This window comes from Oncorhynchus nerka, linkage group LG3 (genome assembly GCF_034236695.1).
Source record: "Oncorhynchus nerka isolate Pitt River linkage group LG3, Oner_Uvic_2.0, whole genome shotgun sequence".
Taxonomy (NCBI): domain Eukaryota; kingdom Metazoa; phylum Chordata; class Actinopteri; order Salmoniformes; family Salmonidae; genus Oncorhynchus; species Oncorhynchus nerka.
Genome location: NC_088398.1, coordinates 66,483,316 through 66,509,930, shown reverse-complemented (window position 1 = coordinate 66,509,930; position 26,615 = coordinate 66,483,316). Strand labels below are relative to the sequence as shown.

At 45.9% G+C, this 26,615-nt stretch overlaps 1 protein-coding gene across 1 annotated transcript in view; it reads right to left on the bottom strand.

Annotated features, from left to right (window-relative positions):
- Positions 1–2,151: 2,151 nt before the first annotated feature.
- Positions 2,152–26,615, bottom strand: part of LOC115119341 (cholecystokinin receptor-like) — an 84,638-nt gene continuing 60,174 nt past the window's right edge. The window contains exons 2-5 of the mRNA XM_065005759.1: positions 6,801–7,049; positions 5,753–6,017; positions 3,420–3,547; positions 2,152–2,718 (exon numbers count right to left, since the gene is read on the bottom strand). Coding sequence (XP_064861831.1) covers positions 2,171–2,718; positions 3,420–3,547; positions 5,753–6,017; positions 6,801–7,049 — 1,190 coding nt within the window. The 3' untranslated portion in view covers positions 2,152–2,170. The remainder of the gene's footprint in view (positions 2,719–3,419; positions 3,548–5,752; positions 6,018–6,800; positions 7,050–26,615) is intronic.

Genomic DNA, 26,615 nt, shown 5'->3' with positions numbered 1-26,615 from the left:
TTTTGTTTTTTCTCCTTCCGTGTGTAACTGTGAGTTCCCATTGTCTGGGGCGTTTTCTTTTGGTGATTGTACCTGTACCGTTTTTGGACTTGCCTATTAAAAAAACACTACATTGACATCTCTGCTCTCCTGCGCTTGACTCCTTATCTACCTTCAGAAGGAAATCGCAAAAGTCTGTCTCGACATGGTCTAGTCCTAAAACTATAGCAACTATGGAGAGTTCAACAAATCACGAGCGCTTTTAGATTTCATACATACATTTGGGGGCAGCCACACGGAACAGTCCCTTGTCCGTACTGCTCAACCAAATTATGGACCTGTGCCCCTCACAAATGACCTTAAAAAGCACACCATACATCTTTCTTGGTGAAATTGACAGCATTGTGTTGTAGTGGGGCTGAGAGAAGTATACCCTCCACTCTCACAGGCTGAGGTCATAACACAATTAGTACAAGCAGAGTGGATGAGGAAGAGACTCAGGCCTGCGTCTGAAACGCCACCCTGTCCTCTAAATAGTGCATTACTTTTGACCAGAGTAGTGCACTATATGGGGGTTAGGATGCCAGATAAACCTCATGCATGAAGGACAACGCCAACCTGCCCAACAGAGACGCCAAAAAGAGAGCATCAGATATAAGGAATGTGCACCACCCTGCAGCCAGACAGATGACCAGACAGTGTATAATAACGATTTGTTTGGTAACTCAGTAATTCAGTTCCAAACATCTTATTTTCATTTCAAACAGCAGCCTCCAAATAATATCATTTTTAAAGAGCTGCATAAGCCTGTGATTTGGGCTATACCTAGATAATACGTGAGCCACTCAGTCGGTTGAGTCCGTCCCCTGCTCAGCTAAGTACCATCACACACCCTGTTAGCAGCGACACAACAAACACATATAGCAACCCTGCAGTGGATACACAGACCAGATGGGGCTTTAGTTGACCATAGAGCACATACTGTTTCAAAAAAGCAAAGATGCACCTCTAAAAGAGAATCAGTCAGTCTACTGTGATAACAATTGTCTGGATCCAGATTAACAGCCCAAATATGAAGTAACGGTACATCTCCAAAGCCCCCGTTAGTTGTGTTCTCTGCTGTCTTCACTAAGGTTGGGTTGGTCGCAGTTAAGTCTGGCCTCCAATCCACAACCAACCCAGTCTGGTTAAGAGCACAATGTAACACACTATTTACAATGACACAGTCCACAGTGCAGAAAACAGATAATGCTTGAAGATAATGAAGAAAGCGCAACATTTTCTAGGCACAACAGAGTTCCTACCTTCAGGACATTGACGACACTAATAACAAGCACATATTCAGCATTTTAACATCCAAAGTAACGTGACAATGAGTAGAAGCTTTGTAAAGGTATTACTGATACTGCGTGTCAAGCTACTGCCCTGCGAAACCCCTAAAGCTTATCATTCAGGTGTACACCCCCCTGCTAACCACAGGAGTTGCTGAGAGGACGGCTCATAGAAACGTCTGGAATGGAGTAAATGGAATGGAAACCACGTGCTTGATGTGTTCGATACCATTTCATTCATTCCATTCCAGCCATTTCTATGAGCCCGTCCACCCCAATGAAGGTGCCACCAGCCGTCTGTGCTACCAACACACATCCCTTATATCCCACCCACATAATAATTCCCCGTCCTATATGAGGGATTCATCAGTAAACATGATTGAAATAACTACATTGGCATACGTATACTATTGAACAAAACATTGTTTTCCCATCACTTGGGACAAATGCTAACGCAAAACTGTGCTACGATAATATTTCCTTATTTTCTTTTGTTTGGCAACTATTAAACGGTGTATCATTTTCCTGTGGGTATATTAGGAAAGCATTCTCTATGGGTCATGAGTATTTTCCCTTTTTGAGTGTATACTACAGGTTTGATTTACCCATGCTTAGTTCATCCCTTCAGATAGACATATCTAACTAACTCTCTGACCCCATTGGCTGCCTTGACATTAGCGTTGCAGTAATGGTCAGGCGTTGGTTTCCCTATAGCCCGTGGGTGCATCTCCCCATACCTACCGTCCGCAGGTTAACAGTTTCCCTATACGAATGACATAACATATCTCTCTGGTTTCCCCCCATGTCCCCCTTGTCCCCCCATGTCCCCTTCGTCCCCCAGTCAGTCAATGGTTCCTCCCTCAGCACGTCCCCATAGTGCTGACCGTGGTGTAACTAAATTTGGACATGGACACCCCCATAGCCATGGCGTCCTCCTCTCCATCCCGCAGCCCGTGGCGTCTGTGTCGGCAGGGCGGGCGGCAGCAGCAGGCGAAGGTGGCGAGCAGCGCAGTGCGGAAGCGTGTGTTCATGAAGCAGTAGGTGATGGGGTTGACACAGGCCGAGGTGTAGGACAGGAGGTGGATGAAGGAGATGGGGGCACCAGAGAGGGCACGGCGGGCAGAGACGGGGTGGAAAGCCTTCCAGGTGTTGGCGCAGTAGAGGGGCAACCAGCACAGGAAGAACAGAGCAACAATCACCACCAGCATCCGGATCACGCGCTTCTTGGCCAAGAGCTTGGCCTCCGAGGTGTTGCTGCGGAGACGCTCCAATTTGGACGCGGTTGCCGTCGATGATGTCACAGTGGACATCTCCATGGAGCGCGGTCGCTTGGCGAGCTGGACGTAGCATCCATCACCGCCGTCGTCGCTGCCGCAAGCCCCGGTGGTGGTCAGGCCGTTCTTTAGACCTGAGGGGGCGGGGCAAAGAAGATGACAGAGGATTTACTTCGCAGGCAAGTAGAGGTCCAAAACTGTAAGGAGGGGTCAGACCAATTAGGTTTTGTAACTAATAATTTCAGACGGTCACAAATATTTATGATCCATTCAACACCCCATATATCTAAATTTAGCCATGAGCAACACAATCCTGGGTCACAGATGTATTTTAGAGGAGGCACATCACCAAAAACCTGAGTCACATCTCTCATCTGAGGGCTAATGTTCCCTCGCTTTCTCTCTTCCTCCATATCACTACCCCTCTGTTTCTCTCTCCCCTCCATCCCTCCCTCTCTCATATTGGACAGACAGATGGTGAAGGTCTACAGCCATCAGCAGCAGATATACTCCATTTATCAGATCCTTCCAGCTACTCACTTTCACACTGCCTAAAGGTTACGCTGCTCTAACCTGCAACACAGTAACATGATTGAAATGCTACTGAAATGTTCATTCTGTGTGACCACAGAAAAGAGACAGCCCAAATCCTAATAATCTGGTTCACAATTCAAACATCTGGGAAACACTACTGGGCACTAACTGGATGATAACTATTTATTCTAGTACTCAAAGTTCATTCCAATTCAGCATTCTAACATCTTCTCACTAACCTCTCCACTGCAAGATGTAAATAAATGTGTGAATAATTAAATAACAGTAATGTAGGTCTCACCGGGGGATGATGTCTTCTGAACCATCTCAAACTGGATTCCCCGGTACAGCTCTCTGGAGATGAGTCCATAGGCCACAATCATCACCACCCCCGGAACAACAAAGAGCGTAAGCAGCAACATCATGTTCCTGGGACACACACAGGAAGTGGGTTTAACAAATTGACCTTAGACACTAATCCAAGGTATGTTGTGCCTTACCCCTCTTGAGATGGTTAAGGTTAGGATGTTTGGTGACTACTCTGATCCTAGATCTGTGCCCGAGGCCAGCTTCTTCAAGGAGCATAGAGAGAGCATAGGAGAAAAGGGCTCGCTCTCACAGGAGACTTCCAGAAAGAAGTTAGGCAGAGGAAGTCCAATAGGCATTGGGTTAGAAGGCGCAAACCAGAGATGGGGATCTTCAATTCTTCAATATCTTTGCTGTGGTCCAACGGCTGGAGACAATAATGGTTGATACCCAGTGTAGAAGACATTCCACCACAATGCTGTTATTTTATTTAGTCGTCGTGGAGGACAAAATATGTGGAACGGGTAATCGAAAAGTATTAAATATGTTAACAGGGACATTGAGCTAGTGGATTATGAATATAAACAGTTGGAATTAAATTAGCTCTCTGGGTAAAGCCACATGAATTATGTCCTTGATAGTCCATTGAAATTGTTTAGAGGCACCATGGCTATTAGAACAATATTCCACAATCATAAGAGAGCCTGTAGGAGATTAGAATAGTTACATAGTTACATTAGAATAGTTACATAGTTACATTAGAATAGTTACATAGTTACATTAGAATAGTTACATAGTTACATTAGAATAGTTACATAGTTACATTAGAATAGTTACATAGTTACATGTGCATCCATTCTTCCTTGGAACTGTCTCTTTATCTGTTTGGTTCCTACAAGTGTTTTAACTTGCTTTTGTAACTCATTATTGAACCCTTTGGAGAGTGAAAGAGAGGGTAAAGAGAGTACGTTTCGTGCATTTCATTTATCTCAATAATGATTTCAAATGGATGTCTGACTACAGCAGAGTAGGCTGGTGGGAGGAGCTATAGGAGGAAGGGCTCAATGTAATGGCTGGAATAGAATAAATGGAATGGTATCAAACATATGGAAACCACATCTTTGACTAATTTCCATTCCAGTCATTACAATGAGCCCTGTGACATAACAAGCTGGCATTTACAGGTTAGGTTGTTCTATGTCAGGGCCTCAGACAGAGGGGATGGCGGATGAGGGATAAGGAGAGAGAGAGAGCGACAAAGAGAGAGAGAGAGGGATAAGGAGAGAGAGAGAGGGATAAGGAGAGAGAGAGAGGGATAAGGAGAGAGAGAGAGGGATAAGGAGAGAGAGAGAGGGATAAGGAGAGAGAGAGAGCGACAAAGAGAGAGAAACAGAGACGGACAGAAGGAGGGACGAGCTGACTGACAAGCAGACGGACAGACAGAGGAGAGATGAGGACGCAAAGAGGGGGCTATGAAGAGGCGGGAGAAGAAGAGGTGTGTGTGTGTGTACGTCTCTATCTATGACTTGAGCGGGTATGTGAATATGTGTGGATATGCGAGTGAGTTTTTCTCACAAGAGTAAGCGTCATGGAGGTACCAACATGAAAGAAAAATGACTGAGCCGCATTACAGCTACAGCCAGTGTTTTCTCCCTGGAGAAGTCTACATCAAACCTAAAGCTGGTTTTAGTGGAAAGTTACACCTTATTTTGCTGTTGCACCCATTTTAGTAATGCGTTTCTATTCTAATGAGTATGCAAAAACAACACTGCTGTATCATCACTCTAATGTCTAGGTGTAGACAGATTTTATTTTGTTCGTTATCACAATTCCAACCAAACCCCCTAAAATGCAGTATTAGGACAACAGCACTAAGCAAAAAGTAAGACGAGAGGAATTAACACCCACCCACCCTTACACACACACTTCATACACAACCTCACCCCCACACACACACACCCACCCTTACACACACACACTTCATACACAACCTCACCCCCACACACACACCCTTACACACACACACTTCATACACAACCTCACCCCCACACACACACACCCACCCTTACACACACACGCTTCATACACAACCTCACCCGCCACACACACACCCACCCTTACACACACACACTTCATACACAACCTCACCCCCACACACACACACCCACCCTTACACACACACACTTCATACACAACCTCACCCGCCACACACACACACCCACCCTTACACACACACTTCATACACAACCTCACCCCCACACACACCCACCTACCCGTATACACACACACACACACACTTCAACCTCACCCCCACACACACAGACTCACCAGGCCTGCTCCACCTCCGGATAGGGCCAGATGTGGCGACACATGCGTGCGATGGTGATGTTGTCCTTTAGGGGAACGTGCTTCAGGTGGCTGAACACGGGGTAGGGGGTCATGATCATGAAGGACAGGAGCCAGGTGGCGGCGATCACCCGATAGGCATGGGAACGGGTCTGCCACGCCCGCGATTTCAGCGGGTTGCAGATGGCGCTGTAGCGCTCAATCGCTATGGCAACCAGGCTGAAGGTGGAGATGCTCACGGATACACCTGTTGGAAAGTCAAGAAATGAGAAACGACACAAACAACACTTTTAAAAGTTTCAAATATGTACAACTTTTTCCGTTAGTTACGTAAGAGTTCTGCTAAGTTTACATATTGAAAGGTTCCAACTTTTGTAAAATATCAGATGTGACTGAAGGTTATGAATCATAGATCAGTACTGAGCACTTTTGAGTGAAGATGTGTTTTTAAGGATGTGTTAGTGAAACATGAGTGGGAGATGTTGGCTAAATACAGATGGTGTTGGAGGAAATCGCATCCTGAACCTCCTGATCTGATCCCCCAGACTGGAGGAGGGAAAGGATTCTATGCTCTCCTCCTAATCCATATCCTCCTACTAGCTGGAACATGACATTAGACTGTGTGTGTGTGTGTGTGTGTGTGTGTGTGTGTGTGTGTGTGTGTGTGTGTGTGTGTGTGTGTGTGTGTGTGTGTGTGTGTGTGTGTGAGCCTGCATGCTTGTGTGTGTTCATCCATGTGCGGTATTCTATGTATGTCTGTGTGCAGGTCTGTGAGGTGTCCTGTACTGCGTTATTCTGTGGGGACCATTGGGAGCAGCTGGAGAGCACAGCCAGCAGATTCCCAGATCCTGCCCTTTCCACTCTTGCTCTCTCAATGCATCCTAATGATGATTCTCTGTCTCAGTTCCTTCCATGCCACTAGGTGCCAAGGTTTCCTTTACACTGCCCTACTCTATACATCCCACATGATACCTAGTCAGTCTCCCTCTCTCTCTCCTCTTCTCTCCCCCCCGCCCTCCTCCTGTCTCACCCATGAGGTAGGCCACTATCTTGCACATGGCGGCTCCAAAGATGAAGTCCTCCAGGAGGTTGGGGATGAGGGTGAAGGGCATGCAGAAGATGGCCATCATCAGGTCGCTGACTGCCAGGGACAGCAGGAAGGAGTTGGTGACAGTCCTCATGCGCTTGTTGACTGCCAGCACCACGATAATGAGCAGGTTACCCAACACACTGAGGAGGAAGATGACCGAATAGAGCAGGATACGCAGAGAGTCCACCTCTAGAGGTAGGAGGAGAGAGACAGAGAATAGAGGGATGGAGTTAACAGGGAGTCCACCTCTAGAGGTAGGAGGAGAGAGACAGAGAATAGAGGGATGGAGTTAACAGAGAGTCCACCTCTAGAGGTAGGAGGAGAGAGACAGAGAATAGAGGGATGGAGTTAACAGAGAGTCCACCTCTAGAGGTAGGAGGAGAGAGACAGAGAATAGAGGGATGGAGTTAACAGAGAGTCCACCTCTAGAGGTAGGAGGAGAGAGACAGAGAATAGAGGGATGGAGTTAACAGAGAGTCCACCTCTAGAGGTAGGAGGAGAGAGACAGAGAATAGAGGGATGGAGTTAACAGAGAGTCCACCTCTAGAGGTAGGAGGAGAGAGACAGAGAATAGAGGGATGGAGTTAACAGAGAGTCCACCTCTAGATGTAGGAGGAGAGAGACAGAGAATAGAGGGATGGAGTTAACAGAGTCCACCTCTAGAGGTAGGAGGAGAGAGACAGAGAATAGAGGGATGGAGTTAACAGAGAGTCCACCTCTAGAGGTAGGAGGAGAGAGACAGAGAATAGAGGGATGGAGTTAACAGAGAGTCCACCTCTAGAGGTAGGAGGAGAGAGACAGAGAATAGAGGGATGGAGTTAACAGGGAGTCCACCTCTAGAGGTAGGAGGAGAGAGACAGATAATAGAGGGATGGAGTTAACAGGGAGTCTACCTCTAGAGGTAGGAGGAGAGAGACAGAGAATAGAGGGATGGAGTTAACAGAGAGTCCACCTCTAGAGGTAGGATGAGAGAGACAGAGAATAGAGGGATGGAGTTAACAGGGAGTCCACCTCTAGAGGTAGGAGGAGAGAGACAGAGAATAGAGGGATGGAGTTAACAGGGAGTCCACCTCTAGAGGTAGGAGGAGAGAGACAGATAATAGAGGGATGGAGTTAACAGGGAGTCCACCTCTAGAGGTAGGAGGGTGCTGACAAACAGAGGTGGAGATCACATAACATACTACATTTAGAGCCTGATGGATGCAATAAGATCCCACCAGTCACAATCCAACACAGTACGTATGTTGTGTTCCTTAGCTAGGATTGATGGTTATCATGTCATGACCCCAACAGCGTTATTTATAGAAGCCCCAGCCAGGCAGAGGAAGTCTGAGCATGTAATTATTGAGGGCAGGAGGCCCTAGTCCAGTTTAACAGATTAATCAGCACTGTTGGCAATGAGGCCTTTTATCTACTTCCCCAGAGTCAGATGAAGTCGTGGATACCATTTGTACAACAACAACAACAATAAAAAATTGCCCTTTCAGAGGAAGTTGCTAACTAGCGCTAGGGCAATTGCTAACTAGCATTCATGCAATGACTGGAAGATTACAGGTATCTGCTAGCATACTAGCATACTAGCATACTAGCAGATACCTATAGACTTCCAGTCATTGCACTAATGCTAGTTAGCAATGGCTCACAAAACTAACCCTAACATCCTTCATACTGGACACAGAGACATACATATGGTATCCACGAGTTCATCTGATTCTGCGGAAGTAGTTAAAGGGCCTGAAGTATATGTTTAACATACAGCTCAATACCATTACCCTCTTCCACCATGTCTCTATTGATCTCTACCTCTACAGCCTGCTACCAACTGGGCTCTAGGCGTACCAAAGAGAGGGTGGTGGGAAGGGGTGGGTATGTGTCTGTATGTATGTGACATAGAGAGAGAGAGTGAGAGAGACAGAGAGGAAGAGAGAGAGAGTTAAAGAGACAGAGAGGAAGAGAGAGAGAGAGAGTTGGACAGAGATGAAGAGAGAGAGAGAGAGTGTTACAGAGAGACAGAAAGGAAGAGAGAGAGAGAGTTAGAGAGAGACTCCCATATCTACTGGGTGAAATTCCACAAATTCCACAGTGCCATCACAGCAGCAAGATTTGTGACCTGTTGCCACAAGAAAAGGGCAACCAGTGAAGAACAAACACCATTGTAAATACAACCCATATTTATTTTCCCTTGTGTACTTTAACCATTTGTACATTGTTACAACACTGTATACATATATTTATATAATATGTCATTTGTAATGTCTTTATTGTTTTGAAACTTGTGTGTGTAATGTTTACTGTTAATTTTTTATTGTTTATTTCACTTTATATATTCACTTTATATATGATCTACCTCACTTGCTTTGGCAATGTTAACACATGTTTCCCATGCCAATAAAGCCCTTGAATTGAATTGAATTGAATTGAGAGAGAGAGAGAGAGAGAGAGAGAGAGAGAGAGAGAGAGAGAGAGAAAGAAAGAGAAAGAGAAAGAGAAAGAGAAAGAAAGAGAGAGAGAGAGAGACACAGAGGAAGATAGAGAGAGACAGAGAGGAAGAGAGAAAGAGAGTTAGAGTGAGACAGACAGACAGAGAGACACAGAGGAAGTGAGAGAGAGAGTTAGAGAGAGACAGAGAGACACAGAGGAAGAGAGTTAGAGAGAGACAGAGAGACACAGAGGACGTGAGCGAGAGAGTTAGAGAGAGACAGAGAGACACAGAGGAAGAGAGTTAGAGAGAAACAGAGAGGAAGAGAGAGAGAGTTAGAGAGAGACAGAGAGAGACAGAGAGACAGAGAGGAAGAGAGAGAGAGTTAGAGAGAGACAGAGCGGAAGAGAGAGAGAGAGAGAGAGAGAGAGAGAGAGAGGGAGAGAGAGAGAGAGAGAGAGAGAGAGAGAGAAAGAGAGAGAGAGAGAGAGAGAGAGAGAGAGAGAGAGAGAGAGAGAGAGAAAAAGAGAGACAGAGAGAGAGAAAAAGAGAGAGAGAGAGAGAGAGAGAAAAAGAGAGAGAGAGAAAGAGAGAGAGAGAGACTTTTGACTTTTGGTCTTTCTTTATTGAAACATTCTCAATTCATTTAAAACTCACCCCCCCACTCCTAAAATAAAAAATAAAATAAAAATATATCCTGTACAAATCACCATACACAAAAACCCTCTCCTACAACCGTATATCCAAAACATCTTCCCCAGCAATACAGACAGCCCCCCAACACACCATATCTCCTCAAACATCTCCACACATTTGATCATTTTATAGAACTCAAACTCAACCCTAAGGCGCGCAGAGACCATCCCATTAAACAGTAGTAAAGGGTCTGTTATCCCCCCACCTTTGACCCTGTTCCTCCTTGTTAGCCAAATAGCTAACTTTGCCTGAGCAAACAGAAAATTCAACAAAACACAGTTTTCTTTCTCCTTACTCGAATACCTGTATCCCATTATAAACATCCCAACAGAAAAAAACACCCCCAACCTGTCACACAGACATTAATGGCATTAACCTGGTGCACACAGAAAACACATGAATTACAGTTTCTTTCATTTGACAGAAAGGACACCCCTGCCCAATTCCCGGATCAACCCGTGCCAACCAGCTGTTAGTTGCCAGGGCTCCATGAAGAACCCTCCACTGGAGGTCCCCTGACCTCTTTGGTACTGGGGGTTTGTAGAGCGCCCTCCATCTAAAACCCACCATACTCTCCGCCCCACATACCCCCTGCCACTGATGTGCCTTCACTCCTGTTAGGCTTCTAATGCTCCTAACCTTAACACTGAGGTTGTAGAGGGCTTTACCTCCCACCACCTCAAACTCCCCCAGGCTCGGAGTGTTAAAATCTAACAAGTCCTCCAGACCCCCTTGCCAGTCTCCAGTCTCTGCCGTCACCTGCAGTGGCGGGAACATTGGTGGCCCCTCTCCCTTTGGCCTCTCAAACACCCCCCTTACCGGCTCAGACAGTGCCTCCTGGACCTCCTCCAGGAATCTCTCCAGCAGCCTAAGAGACGTTATTCCTGTTTGTTGCGCCAAGACCTCCGGGGTTTTCCACCCCTCCTCTCCCAGCAGTCTCAGGTCACCCAGCCTTTGTAAACCCCCTGCCATCAGTTGCCTCTGCAGGGTGGCCGACTGAACCGATCTCAAAGGGATGGCTGGGTTGTGGAAGATAGGCTCCTCCCACACCCACTGCCCAGGCTCCACACCCCCTTCTCGTGTGGGCCTTAGCAGCTGCCAGGCCCTCAGCACCGCAGAGTAAAACTCTGAGAGACCTGCTGTACTCAGCCTCTCCAGCTTCATAAGGAACAGCTGCCGGTCCAACCCTAATCCGCCAGCTCTCCTCAGCAGCGCGCATGCTGGTTCCCTCCAGCCAACATCAGTGTGGTACAGCAGTCTCTGCACCGCCTTTAGTCGGAAAGCAGCCATCCTGCTCTCCAGTTCCACCAGGCCCTGTCCTCCTTCGTGGACGGTCATGTACAAAACTGCTGCCTTCAGCCAGTGATGTCCCGACCAAAAGAAGTCCACCAGCTTGCGTTGCAGGTCTGCAAGCAGACCGGCGGGGGGTTGAGGACAGCCAGTTTATGCCACAAGGAAGATGCCACCAGGTTGTTGATTATCAGCACCCTCCCTCTATATGACACTTGTGACAGGAGCCACCTCCACCTGGCCAGTCTTGACACCACTGCCTGTGACAGCCCCTCCCAGTTCTTGCTGACCCACCTCTCCGAGCCCAGGTACACCCCCAACACTTTAAGCCCTTCACAACCCCACTGCAAACCTCCTGGAAGCAGAGGAGGAGGAGCCCTACCCCCATGCCCCACATAACAGAGCTTTGCTCTTTCCCCAGTTTACCTTAGCTGATGAAGCTCCCTCGTACACCTTCAGACTGGTCTCTAGTTCCTGCATATCTTGCCCATCCCTGACCATCACAGAAACATCATCTGCATATGCTGAGACTGCTATTCCTGTCACCACATCCATGCCTGTCCAGCACACTCCAGCCTACTGAGCCCCCTCCCACCTAAGTTTACCTTAGCTGATGAAGCTCCCCACCTTCAGACTGGTCTCTAGTTCCTGCATATCTTGCCCATCCCTGACCATCAAAAACATCATCTGCATATGCTGAGACTGCTATTCCTGTCACCACATCCATGCCTGTCCAGCACACTCCCCGAGTCTCCTGCATAGCAGTCCTCAATGGCTATTGTGTACAGCTGCCCAGATGCATCCTTGTCTAATGCCCCGTCTCACCCAGACTGGCCTACTGAGCCCCCCTCCCACCTTAACCATACATGATGCCCCAGCATACAACAGCTTCACACAGGTCACAAAACTCTTCCCAAACCCAAACACAGACATCACATTAACCTCTTAAGTCGACCCTCTACTTTTTTGAACATTCTGTTAAAAATCGCGCAACATTTCAGCGCCCTGCTACTCATGCCAGGAATATAGTATATGCATTTGCTTAGTCTGTGTGGATAGAAAACACTCAGACGTTTATAAAACTGGTTAAATCACTGCTGTGGCTTTACCAGAACGGCATTTACATCGAAAAGCACAGGAAAAACTGATCACTGAAAATGGGAAAATATATCCATGCGCTACTTGAACCCATTGATAAAGGTGAACCACAATTAATTGACTGAGGTTGCAGTACCTACAGCTTCCACACGGTGTCTAGAGTCTTGTCATTTCCCTTCGAGTTTTTTCTTGGTCAAACACATGCAGGGCACCGTATCTCCTCAGGTCTAGGACCGGATATTTTCGTTGAGTTTCTAGCCGGACATTTTTCCAGACGGACAGCTAATGATCTTTACATCGCCTCCTGATGAATTTTATCGCTTATTAATGTTTACTAATACCTAAAGTTGCATTACAAACGTATTTCGAAGTGTTTTGTGAAAGTTTATCGTCGACTTTTTGAATTTAAAAAAATGACGTTACGTTTTGAAACGATGTTTTTTTCGTTTATCACACAGTCTACATATAACGATATCTAGGCTTTATATGGACCGATTTAATCGAAATAAAGACCCAAATAGTGTTTATGGGACATCTAGGAGTTTCCAACAAAGAAGATGGTGAAAGGTAATGAATGTTTTCTATTTTATTGTGCGGTTTGTGTAACGCCGAAATGCTAATTATTTTGTTTACGTCCCTGCGGGTCTTTTGGGGTGTTACATGCTATCAGATAATAGCTTCTCATGCTTTCGCCGAAAAGCATTTTAAAAATCTGACTTGTTGCCTGGATTCACAACGAGTGTAGCTTTAATTCGATACCCTGCATGTGTATTTTAATGAACTTTTGAGTTTTAACTAATACTATTAGCATTTAGCGTAGCGCATTTGCATTTCCAGAGCTCTAGTTGGGACGCAAGCGTCCCGAGTAGAAGCAAGAGGTTAAACAGATACTCATGATCCACTCTATCAAAAGCTTTCTCTTGATCTAAAGAGACCAGTCCAAAGTTCACATTAGAACCTCTCGACAAGTCCAACATGTCCCTAATCAAGAACAAGTTGTCCGTGATTGAGCGTCCCGGTACACAATATGTCTGGTCCTTGTGTATTATAGAGTCCAGATGGGATTTCAGTCTGTTATAGAGGACCTTGGCAAAAATCTTGTAGTCCGCACAGAGTAATGCCACAGGCCTCCAGTTCTTAAGTTCACACAAGTCCCCTTTTTTGGGCAGGAGAGTCAGAGCCGCCCGACGGCAGCTCATCGGCAACTCTCCTACCCCGACGCATTCACGCAACACGCAAAAGAAATCCTGTCCAATTGTTCCCCAGAATTTTTTGTAAAATTCCACTGGAAGTCCATCGACCCCGGGTGCACGACCGGGGGACATCTGGGTTACTGCCTCTGCCAGTTCATGTGACAACAGAGGAATGTCCATTTCATCCCTCTGTGCCCGAGAGAGCTTAGGGAGTCCTGCGAACAAGACCTGAGCACACATAGGATCACACATTTCTGCCCTATACAATTCAGTATAAAACTCCACAGTCCGCTCCCGCATCTCCCCCACCACAGAGGTCACCCGCCCATCAGACAGCCGTAGACAATGCATACCCTTGGCTTCACTGCTCTGTCTTTCCAAACCAAAGAAGAAGGAGCTGGGAGCATCCATCTCCTTGAGCATGGAGAACCTAGCTCTTACAAGTGCTCCTTTGCTTTAACCTGGAAAAAACTGCCCAGGTCCCTACGTAATTCGGCTAAGTTAGCCTGGAGGCCTACATTGCCTTGCCCCACCATCTCTACCTCCATCTCACTAATACACCGCTCTAGTTCCCCCAATACTCTCCTAGCCTCTGAGGATGAGAGAGCTGTGTACTGTTGACAGAAAAGCCGAATTTGCACTTTCCCCACATCCCACCATTGACTCAGAGACTCATACTCCTCTCTTCGCTGCCCCCATCTTTCCCAAAAAGTCTGGAAACCTGAGCAAAAAGTGGCATCTTGTAAGAGCTTTACATTGAACTTCCAATAAGATGCCTGCCGGGGCCCTGGTGAAATAGACAGCCGAGCCATGGTTATGTGGTGATCCGAAACCCCACTGGGAGAATGGTAGCACCCAGCAGCCTATTGCTCTGATTCCTGGACATGTAAAAACGATCAAGTCGAGCTGCACTCACCCTAGCCCCAAAAACCTTCACCCACGTATACTGTCTTGTGTTTGGATGTTTAGTTCTCCAAACATCCACTAGGTCAAACTGATTAAAGATGTCCCTTAACACTCCCACTGACACTGAATGAGGCTCTTCCCCATTTCTGTCTTTTGTAAAAATCCATTGTACAGTTCCAGTCACCTCCGATCACCAGCGTCTCCTCAGGCGCTACTTGTGAGAGTTCCTGTCTAAGACTCCCAAATAGAACCCCTCTTTCTCTCCCTGTGTTAGGCGCATACACATTTATAAAGACAAAACACATGTTGTTATTTTCTGCTTTAACAACAAGCAACCTACCCCTACACACCTCCTTTGAGGAGCAAATTTTTACAGCCAGACCCGGTGCAAAAAGGACTGCCACCCCTGCACTAAGATTTGTCCCATGGCTCAACACACTTGCCCCTTTCCACCAGAGCCCCCAATCAACTTCATTCACCACATCACTATGCGTCTCCTGCAGAAACAACACCTGTACTTTTTTTTGTTTTACATATTCACCCAACACACTCCTCTTTCCCGCATCTCTGGCGCCATTTATATTGAGCGAGCCTACCCGAAGAGTCTCCATAAGAATTGGGAGAAAAGCCAGCAGAGAAATAGACCAATAGCAAAGCTCAAAAAGCCCCAGTGTCAGTAAGAAATTAAACATTTAAACAGTGTCTGAAGGTAAACCTTTACGCACTGTTGTGACCCACTTCCTCAACCTAAACCGTTTCCTGGGTGAGAGGACACCATGCCCCTCATTACTCATAGCATGTTGTACTGATCTTACAAACTTTCTAGGATCAGGAAAAAAAGCCTCAAGATTAACTTTTTTCCCCTTAGTCTCATTCAGGAACCTTGTCAGTTCTCTCAACGTGTACTTAGACCCCTCTGGTTGACTGGCTGTCAGCTCCGGGCCAATTGAAGAGGAGTCTGAAAAAAATAACTCCTCATCCTCTTCCTCAGACTCACTTTCCTCCTCTTCTCTATCTCCCACCCTGACCACCTGCCCTTTCTCTCTGGTTAGGGCCTCACCCACAGCAACAGGCAACATTTCCATGGTGCCTTTGTCCACACCCTTTTTCCTTTTCCACTTGACACCCTCCTCCTCCCCCCTAATCTCTTACACTTCCCCACTATACTCTCCTCATCCACTAGAATAACCTGACTAGACGCAGTATCATCTGCACCACCCTCCATAGCATGACTAGGGCCAGCCTCATCTGCACCACCCTCCATAGCATGTCTAGGCCCAGCCTCAGCTACCCCACCATCTCTAGCCTGACTAGACCCAGCCTCTGCTTCTCCACCATCTCTAGCCTGACTAGACCCAGCCTCCACTACCCTACCATCTCTAGCCTGACTAGACCCAGCCTCTGCTTCTCCACCATCTCTAGCCTGACTAGACCCAGCCTCCACTACCCTACCATCTCTAGCCTGACTAGGCCCAGCCTCATCTACACCACCATCTCTAGACTGACTAGGCCCAGCCTCTGCTGTCTGCATCTCCTTACCCCCTGCATTTTGACCTCGATTTCCCCCACTTGCGCTAGTACCCTCATTTTGTCTATGGCCTTTATGTGGGCACGCAAAGCTCTTGTGCCCCAAATCCCCACATTCAAAACACCGTAGACTATCTGTGCTGGCAAAACCTGCATAGAGCCCCTCCCCATGCCTCACTTTGAAATGCACATTTAGCTGTTGCTCATTATTGTTCAGAAACATAAACACTTGCCTCCTGAACGAAACAACGTGCTTAACGGCATCTGCCTGAAAACCTGCTGACAGTACACGGAAACCGCTAGCAAACTTACCAAAACGACTCAGCTCTTTCCTAATTTGATCATCCGTAATAAACGGAGGCAAATTTGCCACTACAACTCTTGTTGAAGGGGTAGAGAGAGGTGAAATTGACACCAACACATCCCTTACAAATATTCCGCTAGCAATTAGCCTACCGACCAAATTAGCCCTTTTCATGAACACAACCACCACTTTGTTCATTCTAGAAGCAGAATGTATAAACTCAGCTCCTACCTGTTCACCAACCGCGAGCAGAACCTCCTCCACCTTAACTCCGTTCTCAGGAACACACCTGAATCCATGCTGTATCGACAGCGTCTCCTCCGCGCTAGGCTGAGAAGCCATTGCGCACACAACACCTTCCAACCCCCAGGAAAGTTACTCTGTCCTCTTCCACCCTAACTTTGAAAAAAAACTTTGGATACTGCTAAAAACAAATATTGCATTAACCCTCCACCATAGAAAATAACATGTAAAGAAAAGAATCAAGAAAGTTAGTTAGGATAGAGCTCTCCACACCAAACACCCAAACTCCAAAAACACCCAGCATGCACCGAGAGAGAGAGAGAGAGAGAAAAAGAGAGAGAGAGAGAAAAAGAGAGAGAGAGAGAGAAAAAGAGAGAGAGAGAGAAAACGCGAGAGAGAGAAAAAGAGAGAGAGAGAGAGAGAGAGAGAGAGAGAGAGAGAGAGAAAGAGAGAGAGAGAGAGAGAAAAAGAAAAAGAGAGAGAGAGAGAAAAAGAGAGAGGGAAAAAGAGAGAGAGAAAGAGAGAGAGAGAGAGAGAAAGAAAGAAAGAGAAAGAGTGTTCCGGAGTTCCAAATTGAGCAGCTGCTGAAAAATGAGCTCCTGTATATATTGAGATTTAAATGTTTTTTTAGAGTGAAGTACATCGAAAAAAATCAAGAGAAAACTGCAAGACTCAATAGAAGACAAAACAAGGAACAAACCAAAAGACAGGCTTTTGAAAAAGTAACTATTTTTCATAAAATTGTACAGTTATCTTAGCTAGCTGAATTGCTAGCTGAATTGTTTACTTGTTGCTAAGCAGTTGCTAGGGACTCTCCTGGAAGAAGCTAGCTAGCTTACAAAGAATAACAACAAAAAATATCTAGTTAACAGAAGAAAGGAAGACAAAATAAGGACAGAAGAAAAAGGAAAAGAAAAGGACAACAAAGTGAAACCTCTAAAGAAACAAGAGACCATAATACAAGAAACAGCACTATATAGAGATAGAAGAAATACACAACATTACTTTATAAGGACTGAATTCTAACATAATTCTGCCAAGCTTGATACAGCTTCAACTAGCACCGACGTGTCAAGTGAGAGGTGTCAAAGCCCATTAGCCCAACAATGGCAGGAGAGTCACACAGTCTACCCCAACCAAATGGAGAGGCCTTAGAAGCTCCCTCCTGCTGTTCAGAGGTAATTAAAATACAGTACCCTGTGCATGTAAAGAATAATAAGGCAAGAAAAGATTACAAAATGAAGCTCCTTATGGAAAATCAAGAGACACTTTTTGCTGACTATTACAAAAATGGGAACATCAGCAACCTTATCTTCCACACAAACCATCCCCTGGCATGGCACAGTGCTATATTAGCACACTACCCCCTTGTTACGAGAGCGGGGATTAACGAGGGTGGAAACTCAGAATACTTGATAACGAGGACTCTGAGTCAAGTAATATAAATATCTATAAGTCCGGAACAGTAATGGCACAGGGTAATCACAAACAGTTTCAGCTGGACTTTCACCTAATCAAAGAATTAGCCCAGCAGGAGAAGCTCTCCCTTGATAAAGATACCCCCACACCGAGCGGGTCAGACCAGACCTCTTCATTATGTAACCCCACAGACGAGCAACCCCAGCAGAGAGTCAACCTCCCAGCACAGATTACCACTCCCTCATTGAAATGAAGGACAAATTCACCCAGCTGGAGATAAGGCAGGTGGAGCTGGAACAGCAGGTGATTACACTTCAGTCAGCACAGACCCAGACAACAGTCCAGCACAACAACAGCCCCTTAACCAGACCCGGAGAGCTGGAGGTGGACAGAGACATATCTGCACTTTGGACAGTGGTGAGACAAATACAACAGGAGAAAGAGGAGCAGAACAGAGCACTAGAGGAGAGTATCAGACTGCTGGTGGAGGAGAGGTTGAGGGGGATGGAGGAGAGGTTGAGGGGGATGGAGGAGAGGGTGAGGGGGATGGAGGAGAGGTTGAGGGGGGCGGCGTGCGACAGAGAACAACCCACTAGAGAGGTGGCTACCCCCACAGAGAAGCCAGCAGAACAGCCCACCTCAGCACCCAACAAAAGTCTCGACACCACAGCAGAACAGTCCACACCAGACCCTGACCATAGAGTCGACATCACAGCAGAACAGACAAATGAAGAACCCCAAGCCCAGCGGCTCTCACCCCCTCTGAGCACCCCCTGTCAGCCTGCCTGATAGCCCTTCTGACAACCCCCCCACACCCACTGAGGACAAACACAAGACACAGATTGTACTACTTATGGACACAAATGGGAAATATATAGAAGAAAAAAAACTTTTTCCCAAACACAGTGTGTCTAAACTCTGGTGTCCAAACACCCAGCGCGCCCTAGACCTTCTGTCTGAGGCCAAACTAGGGTCACCCAGCCACATAATAATACACACAGGCACAAACGACCTGAGAGCACAGCAAGAAAGAGTGGCCACAGCACTGAAGGGAGTGATTGAAAAGGCTTCTTCTACTTTCCCCAACGCACAAGTGGTTATCTCCACCCTGCTACCACGAAAAGACTTCCACCCTGCCACAATACAGCCGGTAAATGCAAGTATTTCCCGTGACTGTGCCTCAAAACCAAATGTTTTCCTGGCACACCACTCCACCCTGGACTTGAACAGCCTCTATGACCAGGTCTACCTCTACAAGGCAGCAGTGCCCACCTTTGCCCGAACTCTAAAGGACATCGCTCTCAAACATATCCCCAACACTTCACACAGGAGCAACAGATCAATAGACACCCCACCCAGACCGGCGAGACACCCTCCCAGACCTGCAGGACCCCCCCCTGGACCTACACATAGAGGACCCACGCCAAGAGGAATTACATCCAGACCACCGCACACCCAGACACATCCACACCCCCACCCCAACCAATCCACACCCCCCCACGTCAACCATGCCCACACCCCATTTAGGCCCCCTCAGATCAGACCTATGCCACTCCTGCCCACCCCATGCACCCCACCCCCGCAAAGAGGGCCTCAACATGGAAGCCAATGGCATGTACCAGATGCTCAGCAGGCTCTGCTCACACTTTCTGGCCTGAGGCCAAACCACGACCAACAACATTGGACACTCTATGGAACAAAAAGCATTCACTATATCATCCTGGAATATCCAAGGCCTGAGGTCATCTGCCTTTGGCCTGAAGAGCAGAAACCCGGACTTCACCAAAGAAATCGGTAACACAGACATTGTCATCCTGCAAGAAACCTGGTATAGAGGAGACAGACCCACTGGTTGCCCTCTAGGTTACAGAGAGCTGGTAGTCACATCCACCAAACTACCAGGTGTGAAACAGGGAAGGGACTCAGGGGGTATGCTAATTTGGTATAGAGCAGACCTAACTCACTCCATTAAATTAATCAAAACAGGAACATTCTACATTTGGCTAGAAATTCAAAAGGAAATTATCCTAACAGAGAAAATGTCCTCCTGTGTGCTACCTATATCCCCCCACTAGAATCCCCATATTTTAATGAAGACAGCTTCTCCATCCTGGAGGGCGAAATCAATCATTTCCAGGCCCAGGGACATGTACTAGTCTGGGGCGACCTAAATGCCAGAACCGGACAAGAACCTGACACCCTCAGCACACAGGGGGACAAACATCTGCCTGGAGGTGACAGCATCCCCTCCCACATATTCCCCCCTAGGCACAACTATGACAACATAACCAACAAAAATGGGTCACAACTCCTGCAGCTCTGTCGCACGCTGGGTATGTACATAGTCAACGGTAGGCTTCGAGGGGACTCCTATGGTAGGTACACCTATAGCTCATCTCTTGGCAGTAGTACTGTAGACTACTTTATCACTGACCTCAACCCAGAATCTCTCAGAGCGTTCACAGTAAGCCCACTGACACCCCTATCAGACCACAGCAAAATCACAGTCTACTTAAACAGAGCAATACACAATCATGAGGCATCAAAGCCAAAGGAACTGAGTAACATTAAGAAATGCTATAGATGGAAGGAATGCAGTTTGGAAACCTACCAAAAAACAATTAGGCAACAACAAATTCAATCCCTTTTAGACAATTTCCTGGGTAAAACGTTCCACTGTAATAGTGAAGGTGTAAACCTGGCAGTAGAAAATCTTAACAGTATATTTGACCTCTCAGCTTCCCTATCAAATCTAAAAATCTCAAATAGAAAACCGAAGAAAATTAACAATAATGACAAATGGTTTGATGAAGAATGCAAAAATCTAAGAAAGAAATTGAGAAACCTGTCCAACCAAAAACATAGAGACCCGGAAAACCTGAGTCTACGCCTTCACTATGGTGAATCACTAAAACAATACAGAAATACACTACGGAAAAAGAAGGAACAGCATGTCAGAAATCAGCTCAATGCAATTGAAGAATCCATAGACTCTAACCACTTCTGGGAAAATTGGAAAACACTAAACAAACAACAACACAAAGATTTATCTATCCAAAATGGAGATGTATGGGTAAACCACTTCTCCAATCTTTTTGGTTCTATAACAAAGAACAAAGAGCAAAAACATATACATGATCAAATACAGATCTTAGAATCAACTATTAAAGACTACCAGAACCCACTGGATTCTCCAATTACATTGAATGAGTTACAGGACAAAATAAAAACCCTTCAACCCAAAAAGGCCTGTGGTGTCGATGGTATCCTCAATGAAATGATCAAATATACAGACAACAAATTCCAATTGGCTATACTAAAACTCTTTAACATCATACTTAGCTCTGGCATCTTCCCCAATATTTGGAACCAAGGACTGATCACCCCAATCCACAAAAGTGGAGACAAATTTGACCCCAATAACTACCGTGGAATATGTGTCAACAGTAACCTTGGGAAAATCCTCTGCATTATTATTAACAGCAGACTCGTACATTTCCTCAATGAAAACAATGTACTGAGCAAATGTCAAATTGGCTTTTTACCAAATTACCGTACAACAGACCATGTATTCACCCTGCACACCCTAATTGACAACCAAACAAACCAAAACAAAGGCAAAGTCTTCTCATGCTTTGTTGATTTCAAAAAAGCCTTCGACTCAATCTGGCATGAGGGTCTGCTATACAAACTGATGGAAAGTGGTGTTGGGGGTAAAACATACGACATTATAAAATCCATATACACAAACAACAAGTGTGCGGTTAAAATTGGCAAAAAACACACACATTTCTTCACACAGGGTCGTGGGGTTAGACAGGGATGCAGCTTAAGCCCCACCCTCTTCAACATATATATCAACGAATTGGCGCGGGCACTAGAAAAGTCTGCAGCACCCTGCCTCCCCCTGCTAGAATCCGAAGTCAAATGTCTGCTGTTTGCTGATGATCTGGTGCTTCTGTCACCAACCAAGGAGGGCCTACAGCAGCACCTAGATCTTATGCACAGATTCCGTCAGACCTGGGCCCTGACAGTAAATCTCAGTAAGACCAAAATAATGGTGTTCCAAAAAAGGTCCAGTCACCAGGACCACACATACAAATTCCATCTAGACACTGTTGCCCTAGAGCACACAAAAAACTATACATACCTTGGCCTAAACATCAGCGCCACAGGTAATTTCCACAAAGCTGTGAACGATCTGAGAGACAAGGCAAGAAGGGCATTCTATGCCATCAAAAGAAACATAAATTTCAACATACCAATTAGGATTTGGCTAAAAATATTTGAATCAGTCATAGAGCCCATTGCCATTTATGGTTGTGAGGTCTGGGGTCCGCTCACCAACCAAGACTTCACAAAATGGGACAAACACCAAATTGAGACTCTGCACGCAGAATTCTGCAAAAATATCATCCGTGTACAACGTAGAACACCAAATAACGCATGCAGAGCAGAATTAGGCCGATACCCACTAATTATCAAAATCCAGAAAAGAGCCGTTAAATTCTACAACCACCTAAAAGGAAGCGATTCACAAACCTTCCATAACAAAGCCATCACCTACAGAGAGATGAACCTGGAGAAGAGTCCCCTAAGCAAGCTGGTCCTGGGGCTCTGTTCACAAACACAAACACACCCTACAGAGCCCCAGGACAACAGCACAATTAGACCCAACCAAATCATGAGAAAACAAAAAGATAATTACTTAACACATTGGAAAGAATTAACAAAAAAACAGAGCAAACTAGAATGCTATTTGGCCCTACACAGAGAGTACACAGCGGCAGAATACCTGACCACTGTGACTGACCCAAAATTAAGGAAAGCTCAGTGAGCATAGCCTTGCTATTGAGAAAGGCCGCCGTAGGCAGACATGGCTCTCAAGAGAAGACAGGCTATGTGCTCACTGCCCACAAAATGAGGTGGAAACTGAGCTGCACTTCCTAACCTCCTGCCCAATGTATGACCATATTAGAGAGACATATTTCCCCCAGATTACACAGATCCACAAAGAATTCGAAAACAAATCCAATTTTGAAAAACTCCCATATCTTTTGGGTGAAATTCCACAGTGTGCCATCACAGCAGCAATATTTGTGACCTGTTGCCACGAGAAAAGGGCAACCAGTGAAGAACAAACACCATTGTAAATACAACCCATATTTATGCTTATTCATTTTATCTTGTGTCCTTTAACTATTTGTACATTGTATATATATATATAATATGACATTTGTAATGTCTTTACTGTTTTGAAACTTCTGTATGTGTAATGTTTACTGTTAATTTTTGTTGTTTTTCACTTTATATATTCACTTTGTATGTTGTCTACCTCACTTGCTTTGGCAATGTTAACACATGTTTCCCATGCCAATAAAGCCCTTGAATTGAATTGAATTGAATTGAAAGAGAAAGAGAAAGAGAAAGAGAAAGAGAGAGAGAGAGATACACAGAGGAAGATAGTTAGAGAGAGACAGAGAGGACGACAGAAAGAGAGTTAGAGTGAGACAGACAGACAGAGAGACACAGAGGAAGTGAGAGAGAGAGTTAGAGAGAGACAGAGAGACACAGAGGAAGAGAGTTAGAGAGAGGAAGAGAGAGAGAGTTAGAGAGAGACAGAGAGACACAGAGGAAGTGAGAGAGAGAGTTAGAGAGAGACAGAGAGACACAGAGGAAGAGAGTTAGAGAGAAACAGAGAGGAAGAGAGAGAGTTAGAGAGAGACAGAGAGACAGAGAGGAAGAGAGAGAGAGTTAGAGAGAGACAGAGAGGAAGAGAGAGAGAGTTAGAGAGAGACAGAGAGGAAGAGAGAGAGAGTTACAGAGAGACAGAGGAAGAGAGAGAGAGAGAGAGAGAGAGAGAGAGAGAGGAAGAGAGAGAGAGAGTTACAGAGAGACAGAGGAAGAGAGAGAGAGAGAGAGAGAGAGAGTTACAGAGAGACAGAGGAAGAGAGAGAGACAGAAAGGAAGAGAGAGAGAGTTACAGAGAGACAGAGGAAGAGAGAGAGACAGAAAGGAAGAGAGAGAGAGTTAGAGAAAAAGAGAGAGAGAGAGAGACAGAGAGTTAGAGAGAGAGAGAGAGAGAGAGAGAGACAGAGAGACAGAGAGGAAGAGAGAGAGAGAGTTACAGAGAGACAGAGGAAGAGAGAGAGAGAGAGTTAGAGAGACAGAGAGGAAGAGAGAGAGAGAGAGAGAGACAGAGAGACAGAGAGGAAGAGAGAGAGAGAGACAGAGAGTTAGAGAGAGAGAGAGAGAGAGAGAGAGAGAGAGAGAGACAGAGAGACAGAGAGGAAGAGAGAGAGAGTTAGAGAGAGACAGAGAGGAAGCGAGAGAGAGAGTTACAGAGAGACAGAGGAAGAGAGAGAGAGAGAGAGAGAGAGAGTTAGAGAGACTCCCATATCTACTGGGTGAAATTCCACAAATTCCACAGTGCCATCACAGCAGCAAGATTTGTGACCTGTTGCCACAAGAAAAGGGCAACCAGTGAAGAACAAACACCATTTTAAATACAACCCATATTTATGCTTATTTATTTTCCCTTGTGTTTTTTAACCATTTGTACATTGTTACAACACTGTATATATATATGTATAATATGACATTTGCAATGTCTTTATTGTTTTGAAATGTCTGTATGTGTAATGTTTACTGTTAATTGTTATTGTTTATTTCACTTTTGTATATTATCTACCTCACTTGCTTTGGCAATATTAACACGTTTCCCATGCCAATAAACCCCCTTGAATTGAAATGAATTGAGAGAAAGGAAGAGAGAGAGAGAGTTAGAGAGAGACAGAGAGACACAGGAAGAAAGTTAGAGAGAGACAGAGAGGAAGAGAGGAAGTGAGAGAGAGAGTTAGAGAGAGACAGAGAGACACAGAGTAAGAGAGTTAGAGAGAGACAGAGAGACACAGAGGAAGAGAGTTACAGAGAGACAGAGAGACAGAGTTTTAGAGTTTTAAATACTCTTTATTGGGGGTGGGGGCCCACCACAGAATAAATACTCATACAAAACCACAGTTACACATCAATTAAAAACACAACTTCAATTCCTCCTCCACAGTAACTAAACACAACAGCCTCTGAATACCCCATATACTCAAACAGATCGATATTGTTGACAAGTTTATAATAGGCAAACTCAACCCTTAGTCTCGCTGCCAACATTCCCACCACATCCACAGACCCCTGTCCCCGAATGCTGTTCTTTCGGGTCTTCCATATCGCAAATTTTTCTGCCCCTAACACAAAATTAAGCAACACAACTACACCCTTTTGACTGAACCTGTACTTTGGCCCAAATATATACAGTTGGGAAGAGAAAACCTCTCCCAACGTTGAGAACCAATCAGTGATCAGTTCAATCATCCCAACCAACCTGGGACACAGTAAAATCAGATGTGCCAGAGATTCAGACTCAGCACAGAATGGACACCCCTCTCCAACAGTAGGATCCAGGTGTACCAGATGCATGTTGGTGGCTATAGGCTCCATGTATTACCCTCCATTGGAGGTCAGCTGTCCTCTTATCAATAGGCAGTTTGTATAATGATCGCCAACAGCCTTTTGGAGAGGCACCTGGACCAAGCACATCCGCAGACCTCGTCGATTTTACCCCTTCCAGGGAAGAGGCATGGGACACCTTTACACACATTCTGTACATGGCCTTCTTTCCCACCTCCTTGAATTCCCCCAGCTCCGGGGTATCGAAGGAAAGCAGCATCCCCACGTCCTCTTCAAATGCCCCCATCGCAGCACTAACAATCAGTGCAGGGAACACATAATCCAGACCCTCCTTCCACCGATCAGAATTGGATGTATCCGTCACAATCTGCAGTCCACCAGGCCTTGCCCACCCTCGTGCAGTGGCAGGTACAGGGCTGCAGCTTTAATCCAGTGTTGTCCAGACCAGAAGAAATTGACAAGGGTCCTCTGAAGCACTTGTATCAGACCCTTTGGTGGCTGTAAAATCATTAGTCTGTGCCACAGGGTAGAGGCAGCAAGAGTATTAGCTACCAGGACCCTTCCCCTATAAGACAGCGGGGGCAGCACCCATTTCCATCTTGACAGTCTGGCACACACTTTCTCCGCTACACCCTCCCAGTTATTTTTCTGAAAGACATCGGAGCCTAGAAAACCCCCCAAAGTCTTCATCCCATCTCTGCCCCACTGAAGCCCCCCTGGTAACCGTGGAGTGGACCCCATCTGAAGCTGACCTGCCCACAGCGCTTCACTCTTTCCCCAATTGACTAGCTGAGGAGGCTCCCTCATACACCTTTAAAGTGTTTGAGAGAACCTTAACATCCTCACCCCCTGTAATAAAAACTATCACGTCATCTGCATACGCAGACAGTGCTATCGTGGGACCCTTCATTACACATGGCACAGAGAAACCAGTAAGCTTCGCTCTTAAAAAACAAAGCATTGGTTCAATCGCCAGACTATGATGCCCCTTTCGACAGGGATGGGGCAACTTAAACCACCACCCACCTTCACCATACACGAGGCTCCAGCATACAGTAAATTCACCCAAGACAGAAAAACATCCCCAAACCCAAAGGCTTTCATTGTTTTAAACAAGTACTGGTGGTCCACACGATCAAAAGCCTTCTCCTGATCCAAAGAAATTAAACCCACATTTACATCAGACAGTTTACAAA